This window comes from Prosopis cineraria, unplaced genomic scaffold (assembly GCF_029017545.1).
Source record: "Prosopis cineraria cultivar Desert tree isolate PC_DT_omini unplaced genomic scaffold, ASM2901754v1 PC13, whole genome shotgun sequence".
NCBI lineage: Eukaryota > Viridiplantae > Streptophyta > Magnoliopsida > Fabales > Fabaceae > Prosopis > Prosopis cineraria.
In genome coordinates, this window is record NW_026555344.1 from 19336372 (window position 1) to 19346357 (window position 9986).

Genomic DNA, 9986 nt, shown 5'->3' on the forward strand with positions numbered 1-9986 from the left:
ATTTTTTCTATTTTGATTTTTAGAAAATTTTCATTAGTTTGTAATGTGATAATGTTAAAATTTATTTTTAAAAAATATTTTTCTAAGAAAAAGATCTTATGGGCTGGTTCTAAGCTATTTGAGTAATTGCTTGGCTTCAAAATATGGTCAAAATTAAAGAACACAATGAGCACGTAAGGGGCTTTATAAGAGCCAAGCTTAACCTGTTCTCAACTCTAATTAATGAGATTGGGTCTAATGAAAAAGATTAGTTATTCGTAATGTGTTAAATTAATATTTAAATCTACATTGGCAAAGGTACCCAAGCATGGATAGTGTCAAATTGTGTCTCAAACATAAGTATTTTTAATAAGAAAATACTTGTAAGCAATAAACTGAACAAATCACGAATCATTCTTACCCTCTTGCCTAATCGGAATAAAGTTAAATATTGTAGGCATTAAACCGATTAATGTCAATCTTTTCCTTCTCCCCGCCCCGAGAAAGAAACCATGTTTTTTAGTGCAGTCACAAATGACAACATCGCTATTGCGTGCCAGACATTGCTCTAACAAATTGTACGCAATTATGCATATAATTTCAAACCAATGATATTAAAATGTTGAAAAATCTTTAACCCAACATGGCAATGGCCCCACTTGTTTTAGACCTGAATTCTCAGCGTACTCGTTGGTTTTAGAAAAGTAACGTTTGTTTGAAATTATTTTTATTTTATTGTTTTAAAAATTAATGTTTTATAAAATATGGCTTTAAAATATGTTCTGTTGGAGCACTTGCAAAGGTCATCAAGACCTTTTTTTTCCCCCCTTACAAGCTTGAGATTACAAGTAAAATTGAACCTATGAACTCTCACTTATAAGGGAGTTTACACAACACTAAGTTATAAGGCCATTGGCTCATTAGCAAGTACTTAAATCTTGCAAAATGACTATTCTTAAAACTTAACGGTTAACATAAAGTATTTTAATAGATTAAAGAATGTTAGCCTTTTTTATAAAATTAACTGGTACCTATGTACTATTTATACTAGAAGCTTGACCTTAACCCTTTCTTATAAGGTACTCTCTCTATCCTATATTATAAGACAATTTAAGACAAGATTACACATATCAATAAAACTTGATAATAACACTTTTACAAATTTACCTTTTCAAAAGAAAACTATAAACCTTCAAAAATGCCCCTATATACTTAATTATTGCACGACAATATCATTTCAATTCTTTCTCTACTTAAAGGATAATATTAAAAAGATATCATTAATAAAACCTTAATTTTCTCAAATTATCTTATATTTTGGGATAATAAAATACGTCCAAAGTTGTCTATAATTTTTTGAGTAATTTTCTATATCAATGCCGGTCACAGCAAACATTGTTTAGTATAAGGGTGTCCAAAATACACTATTTTTAAATATTGAAGAAAAAATTAATGTAATGACCCCAACAAAAATTTAAACTAAATAAATAAATATATATAGGATAACTTACTTAAAGTGTGTTTATATTAATTTTTGGGATAAATATAACAAGTTAGAGACTTGGTCTAGTGGCAGCTGAGCAACCTTTCATATATAAGGTCCCAAGTTCAAATCTGGAAGAGACCAAAAGCAGAGTCAAAATTTTCTTTTTTTGCTGGCCGTGCGAAATTACCAAACAGCCCTTAGCTTCATCTGATATTTTAACTCTTCCTTCTTCTTTCTCGGTCATTCCAGAGCAGAAGCTCTGCGAGAGAGAGAGAGAGAGAGTTTCATCGTTCCTTTTCTCGCTGTGTTCGTTGGCCGGTGACTGTGGGTGCGTCTCTCGCCTTGGTCGCTGGAGATCGAAAAAAAAGAAGAAGAAAGAGAGAGATCTGAGATTGGACGAATCTTGCTTAGCCTTTCGTGGTCACTGCTTTCTTCCCTTCCACCGTAGCTGGAGCTGCGTTCGCGTAGCTCATCGTCGCTGGTGTGCTCGTGGCTGGTCCTTCCATTTCCGTTAGGATTTTCCCTGTTTCTACGTCATTCTCCCTTGTACGAGCTCAGCGTTCCACCATGTTAAGTCGTTGAAATGGGTACTGCTGGTTTAGGCTGAGGCGACACTGACTCTGGTTTTCTTTTCTTCTGAACGGTGCTGCGTCTCCCTCTGTTTCTTGCATCAGCTGGAGAGTTCCGTTTTTCTCCCCTGTTTTGCTGTAGATTCTATCTTCTTTGCTGCCTCTGCCATTACTGGTGTTTAAGGTAAGAAATTTAAGGACTTTTCTTGCTGAATTTATGTGGGAGGGAGAGTTCTGTTTGAGGACTAAAATTATAAAAAAAAATTTGGTGGGTGTTCTGTTGTTGCCTTGACCGAAAAATGTATATATATATATATATAAATCTAGACTGAAATCGAAAGAGACAAACTTGGATATATGATTGGTACCTATAAGATGTCATTGAAGGGCTTATATGAGGAGATAAAAAAAAATTGACCTCTAATTGTTGATGGGAATTATTGGTTTAGAAATTCTCTTGTAGCTTTGTAAAGGAATTTAATTATGGGCTTGCACACAATCATGTGTATATTTAGAGTTTGTTTGATTTTTGGTGAATGGTTAAAGGCTTAGGATTGAGGAGGTAGAAGTAATGCACCTAAGGTAAATGATACAAAGATTGGGAGAAAACTCCTATTCCATGGAAATATTATGGCATGGTTAAATTTTTATGAAGAAAGTAAGAGAAATTAATGATAATGCTTGAATTAACTTTAAATTATAAATTTGGGTTTTGAGATTTTAATGGTGGTTAGTGAAGGTTGTGTTATAAATTAAAATTTTATATATTTATATTTTATATTTTATAGGGTGTGTGGAAGAACAAGACCCTGAAAAGACTTAAAAGAAGAATACTTTCGGGAGTTAGAACTTCAACAGGTAAGTGAATAGCATTCCTTATAATTATTTATTAAAAACCTTTTTATTGAAATATTTCATTTTTATTAATTATGTTAGTTTTAGAAATTTTGAAACAACGATGAAAGACAGTTACATTATAATTTGTGCATTTTCTCAAGAAATATATTTCTAATATTGATGAAAGCACATTTGCTTATTGAATTTTGAAATTTTCTTAGTTACATGATTAGAACAAGTTTGTACATTCATTATGATGTATCGATTTGGCAAGTTTCATATATTTGAAGTAATTCATGCGAGTTTGATCTTGATAATGAAAGTTTGAACTCAAAAATGATTATTTCCCTCGCATGTTTGAAACGGGATTTCTAAGAGAACTCGAAACAGAACACTGCTGCTAACGGCAGTTTCGTTAGCCCGTAGCGCGCTGTGGTTAAATACTAGCTAGTTTGTTTCGTGAGTTTTATTCTCACGTTTGGTATTCGTGGGCTTCGTACCCGCGTTTGATTTCGTGGCCTGAGCCGCGTTTGGTTACTTACCCTCGTGGGCTGTGTGTTCACGTTTGTAACTTGTTCTGCTGAGTTCTCAGAAATTTGAATGTTAATTAATATGCATTTTCAAAATTTACCTGATTTTGATAAATAATTGGTGTTGTTTTGAGTTTTATGAGAGCAGATTAACTTCTTTTAGCACGATAACATAAATTGTTTTCACTTCATTCTTATTTTACAAAAATGATTATGACTTACATGCTTATAAATTTTGGTGAAATTACTTTCAATTTCTTGACACCATTAATAGAGATTGTCAAGTTAAATTTTAAAAATTTTATCATGGGAATGCTATTCACTGGAAAAAAATTTATTTGGCCTCAGATTGGTTAGCTGACGCCGATTCCACCAACGACCTCAAAAAGGGGCAACTAGCTACAGTGGGTGGATCCTTTTGATTGGTATTGCCACTTTAATGTAAATATATGAATTGTATGTCTTTTTGAATCGAAAGAAAGAGTAGATGCTCCACATAGGTTGTTGATGAATCTTATTTTTGCCTGTACATTGGTTGCTGGCTGGAAGGAGCTATGCTCCTGACTTATACTGTTAGATGTAAAAATTTTTGTTGTAGAATTTTCGGGAGATCCTAGTTACAGGGGAGGTTCTGCCGAAATTTCTGCAAATATGTCAACATTTAAAAAAAAATGAAAAAAAAAATGAATGACATGAAATCAATGTTCATTTGGAGGCTTACGGGAATGTGAGAATGGTTCGTACCCGTGCCGGTCACCCTCTATTTTGGGGCGTGACAATTAAATTACCAAAGCTTTTGAGGAAATGGTTGAAGGTTAAAGATGCTTTTTAATTTATCCCATATAATTATTATGTGATTAGTTGAATAATCTAAAACACCAAATTAAAAATTAAGACGTTTTATAAGAATCAAATAATTAATTTTGTCTGCAAGATTTTAGACCAAGTTCAATCATAAACATGTTTTCTGCGATATATATATATATATATATATGTATGCTCACTCCTTTCAGCTACCCACTTCATATTTCTCTCTTCTTGAACTCTCCCATAAACTCAAGCATGAAGAGCACACCACTGTGGATGCTCGCCTTGCAAGTGTTTGTTTCGTTTATCATCATTGCTAGCCACTTGGCACAACCAGTAGTTGCAGAAGGTGGTGATTCAGGTAGCGTTTGAGTTTTAACCTTATGCTTTCCTTTCCATCTTTTACTTATATGTTTCTTGCTCCGAGCAAGTGCTTTTCAAATGTATGTGTACGTAGGTTTCATCAGCATAGATTGTGGAGCAAGCCGAGATTACGTAGATGATGTAACGGGGATTCAGACCAGACAGATGAAGGCTTCATTGAAAGCGGAACCAATTATGAATTATCATCACCGGCCAATGAATTATTATCAAACATTAATTGCGTTAGTAATTTTCTAACCGGTGAACGACAGCTAATGACGCTGAGAAGTTTCTCGGAGGGAGGAAGCAACTGTTACACTCTAAACCCAAAGCAAGAGATTGAGCAGAAGTATCTAATCAGAGTCCTGTTTGCATATTGGAATTATGACTCTAAAAACCAAGGTCCAGCTTTTTGACCTTTACCTGGGGGTCAATTACTGGACCACTGTTTACTTATTTTATCAGCCTTGCCAACTCCATGAGATCATAATGCAACGAGATAGCAATGCAGAAATATTACATGTGTGCTTGGTAAACACAGGACAAGGCACGCCTTTCATCAATACTTTGGAATTAAGGCCATTAAACAACTCTCTTTATCCGGCTCCACTTCCCCTATATGCTGACTTTGGAAGAGCTGACGTGGGCCTTAGGCTCTCACCCTCTACTACGAGGTTTTTTTTTTTTTTTTTCTTTCCTCTTTTGGCCCTAAAACTTTGTACAGACTTTTACGTCTTGCCTCATTTTATTTTGGTCTGATATGAACGTGTCAACCCCGATTGGCGTGTCTATGAGGAATGCAAGGCTGGTCTGAATATAGTGGTCAAGTTTGAGAATCTCAAGGTATCTGATCTACCTGCCATTAAATGGAATGGATGTGATTGTAAGATGAATTGGCTGTCGGCAAATGACGCCATTTTTTATTGTCAAAAAAAGAGTATATCTCTTCCAGTATATACTGCAACAGTAGAAGAGCCCAAGAATATCTGTGTTGTTGACGAGTTTATTTTAATCTATTTTAATGTTTAAGCATGTTTGTTTTTGAGTATATTGATAAGTTAAATGTCCTACTCTATTAAAATGAATATGCATGCGATTAATCATTTATTCAACTTTTTTTTTTTCCTGACAATACAGGTACAAAGACGATGTGTACGATCGCTTGTGGTCCAGCTACTATGATCTAAATGATCCCTTTGAAACGAATGTAGAAGTAAAGGCAGAACACTCCGTTTATAAACTGCCATCAGAAGTATTACGCACTTCTTCGCAACCTCTGAATCATTCGGATCTCTTAACCCTCAATTTGATTTTCCCAAACAATTGGCCAACATTATTTGTTCCTTCATTTTGCTGAAATTCAAAAGCTTCCTCCTGGCCACAAGAGGATTATGAATGTCACTTTTGATGATGATAATTCCTTGTCTCAGCAACTTACTCTTGAATACTTGAAGCCTATTACCCTATGTTCTAACAAGATCACTGAAGGTTATATAAACTTCATTATTAGAGCAGAAGCTGCTTCAGATGCTCCTCCTATTCTTAATGCTTTTGAAGTTTATATATCCCTCCCACAACTGAATTTCCCAACAGCTACACTGGATGGTATTGCTTTTTGTTAATTTTTTTTCATCATTCGTCTATGATTTTAGTTATCAATAAACTGACACATATTAAAAAGTGGTAAATTCTAATCTTGTTAGTTCTGTTTGTTATTGGAATTATGTAGTTAATGCTATCATGCAAATCAAGCATATTTATGGGATCTGTAGAATCAGTTGGCAAGGCGACCCATGTGTTCCATCTAAGTTAACATGGGATGGTCTGAATTGCAGCTATGGCGATAATATAAGGATAATTTCTTTGTAAGCAGCATTACGTTACTGCTTGTTTATGATCCGTGAAGTTGAAGATCAAGGATAAAATATACTTGATTATTTGGTTTGAACAATGTACAAAAAAGATTTCCTTGGGTTATATTTGACCATGTTACTACGCTGTTAAAACTGCAAAATACAAATTGTAGGAACTTGAGCTCAAGAAAACTCACTGGACAAATAGCTACAGCCATCGCTAGTTTGGAAAAGCTGGAGTCCTTGTAAGTTCCTGCATAATATAGGATATCATGCACATTCGGATAATAATAAATGATCATGTTGTTAAATATGAACACTTCTTCATGGGGATTTGTCGAAAAATGAATTGATCGGGCCACTACCAGAATTTAATTTCTGGCAACTCTTCCTAATTTGAGATTCATGTAAGATCCTACTATTATATTGCATCACAATTTTCATGCTTCATATTAAAAAGTCGTGCACCTCACAATTGTCATTTTTGTTTCCCCCCTCCCTTTTCCATCCTGCAGTGATGTGTCAGGAAACACGCTCACAGGTTCAATTCCTAAGGCTTTTAGGGAGAAAGCCAATTTGGAGCTAAGGTTTACTTGTCTCTATTATCAACTTCTCTTTTATTTAGTCCTCTTGAGTTCGGCTTAAAATTTATAAAAACACATTATATTGTATGTTAGCAAATCACGGAGAACCTACAGTTTATTAAGTGTTATACCGATATGCTCAAGTCTAACCCCTGCTCTATTTTTACCAGAGTGGCTAATAATCCAGGCCTTTGTCAGACAAATTCCTGCAAAGGACATAAGTTGTTAATTCCACTTATTGAATCAGTTTCAGCTTTGGTCATGGTTACTGTCCTTGTTTCTTTGGTGACCTGGAGATTTAGAAAGCAAAGAGGTATTGCTTTTTACCTATATATGTTGACATTTCGTTGGAAATGTTGTGCCCTCCATTTGTTATCATCTCTTGCACCAAACATGTTAATCTCTTTGTTTAATTTATGGATTCATGAACTGTCAAGACATTCATTTACCAATGCAGTTTTGTCTACTGAATCTCCGAAAAGGATGGAAATTCTAAAACCAAAAAATCAAGCTTTTTCTTGCTCTGAGGTTCTATGTATCACAAACAATTTCGAAACTACTATTGGAGAAGGAAGGTTTGGGAAAGTTTACCTCGGCACTTTAAGTGATGATACACATGTTGCTGTTAAGTTACTTTCTCCATCTTCAAGGCAAGGGTATGAGGAATTTCAATTAGAGGTTAGAAATAAAAGACAAATAATAGTTTTCAATTTTTTTAATCACTCAATATTGAACATGTTCATGTTGGGTGGACTTTCTTTTTAATAATTAATGATGTAGCTAACATTCAACTTGTAGGCTCAACTCTTAACAGTCATCCATCATAGAAACTTGGTTTCACTTGTTGGGTTTTGTGATGAAAACGATGTCAAAGCATTGATCTATGAATACATGGATCTTGGAGACCTCAACGCACTATTGTCAGGTTCATTTTAATATTGGGATCAGAACTTCTCTAACATTGCATCAGATGTTGGTATAATTTTAATGTTGTTTTCTTGCCTTATATATATTTATTATATAATGGTAATTAATAAATTAAACTTTCTCCACTTGCCATCCGTAAGTCATATTCTTCACTCGTATTCACTAGGGTTGTTTCATCATTCACAGCCAATATTTTTATTTTACTGGCATTACTTCCTATATAATTCATTTGATAAGGTTACCTTAAGACTTTTGCAACAGGTTTTGGATCATTAATCCTACTAGAACCTTTAATAAATATTTTCTGGTTCAAAGAGAAGTCTTAGATATGATCTTTTATAGTGATTTGGCTTCTTATTAGAGTATATAAGGGGAAGGCGGAATACTAAAGATTAATATTATCCTGTTACCTTGAGATTAAGAACGAAGAAAAATATGTCTAATTTTTCGAAAGGTCATAAGGTAACCTTTTACCTTAAATGCATGATTCTTTTTAGGTTTGTGTCACGCTCCAAAATATGAGAATGACCGACATGAAATATCCACCTAAACACATCCCTTAAGTCTAATTCAAAAAAATTTTTAATTTATTTTTTTATGAAAATTCTTTTTCATTTAAAACAAAGCCTTAATATTTTTATGGAAATTCTGGCAAAATCTCTCACTTACATAAGATCTCCTAAATTTCTACAACACAAATTCTCAAACAAATATCATAACAAGTAAGAGCTTAGCTCTTTTCAACTAGCAAAAGAAATATATATCAAAATAAAGACCCTAACTATAGCCTATATGGAGCTCTTAGAATTTAATTTACAGAATACAATTTTACAATTCAATTTTTACGTCAAAAGGAAGCTTAATTTACAGTTCCTCTGCTTCCTAGTCAGTGATAAACTATTCAATGATTCATAGGAGATTCAGCATTAACTAATGAATCTAAGACCAAAATATTTTTCAATGAATAGTATCCCTAAAAAATGAAATTTAAAAGAATAAAAATAATAAACTCAAACAATTATGTAAAACAATTGAAAAGATGATAATTCAATATAATAAACTTAATAAATCTGTAAATCATAATCATAACCATAAATTGAGAGTGGGTTGAAATTGTTTTATCATGCTTGAAGAAAACAAATTACTCATATGTAAATCAAGTAGTGCACTTACTAATTGAAAGCAATGGAATTTCAAACACCGAGGTTAATAAAAATTTAAAATTTTGAGGATTTAACAGAATAGGTAACAAATGTAAACATACAGTTCACAAGAGTAAATAATTGAACTCGACTTATGCCATGAAAACAAATGTAGACACATAATCCACAAGGGTAAGTAACCAAACGCAGCCAATGCTACGAAACAAACGTGGAAATACAGTCCATGAAGGTAATGCTAACCAAACGTGACCAAAGCCATGAAATAAATGTGAACACACAGTCCACGAGGATAATGCTAACCAAACGGGGTTAAAGCCACGAAACAAATGCAAGTACAAGGCCCATGAAATAACAAACGTGAGAACAGAGCCCACAAAAATCAAACTAGATAGTCATTGACCAAGGCACGCTAAAGGCTAACGAAGCTGCTATTAGCAACCAATATTCTGTATAAAATCTCTATCAAATTTTTTTTCAAACATACGAGAAAATAATCACTTTTCAAAATATAAAATCCTCTTCTTAATACCAAACTCGCATGAATCAATTTAAACTAATCAATTTCTAAGTGTAAAAATTCATAACTAATATCTCATAAACTCTTTCACCAATTTTCATAATTATCTTTATCGAATAAAGGAACACTAAAATTTGTAAAATCATTTTCATAAATCTTTTAAGTATATCTCTTAAGAAAAGTACTAACACAAATCATAATTTAATTAACAAGGTAACTAATATTTATCATAGTTGTTAATAAGAATAATATGCCAAAAAATGTAATAATTTCAATGAAAGACTTTTATTGACAAGTTAGCTAGGATAATATTTACTTACTTGAAGGGTTTCAAAATATAATTTGCTTCCAATTTAATCTTCTTGCAATGA

General features: G+C 33.3%; 1 protein-coding gene and 1 long non-coding RNA gene across 2 annotated transcripts; both read left to right on the forward strand.

The window, feature by feature from the left end:
- The first annotated feature begins 1795 nt into the window (after nucleotides 1-1795).
- Nucleotides 1796-4141, forward strand: LOC129290483 (uncharacterized). Its single transcript, XR_008588393.1, has 3 exons — nucleotides 1796-2218; nucleotides 2823-2892; nucleotides 3750-4141. It is a non-coding gene; the product is annotated as an uncharacterized LOC129290483 (long non-coding RNA).
- Nucleotides 4142-4463: 322 nt separating this feature from the next.
- On the forward strand, nucleotides 4464-7944 carry LOC129289940 (probable LRR receptor-like serine/threonine-protein kinase At1g05700). The gene is made up of 12 exons (XM_054926679.1): nucleotides 4464-4569; nucleotides 4666-4742; nucleotides 4844-4973; nucleotides 5113-5245; nucleotides 5709-5823; nucleotides 5939-6176; nucleotides 6301-6436; nucleotides 6598-6669; nucleotides 6940-7011; nucleotides 7179-7321; nucleotides 7466-7686; nucleotides 7807-7944. Exons 1-12 carry the CDS (start codon nucleotides 4464-4466, stop codon nucleotides 7942-7944), a joined length of 1581 nt encoding a protein of 526 aa, XP_054782654.1.
- The last annotated feature ends 2042 nt before the right edge of the window (nucleotides 7945-9986 follow it).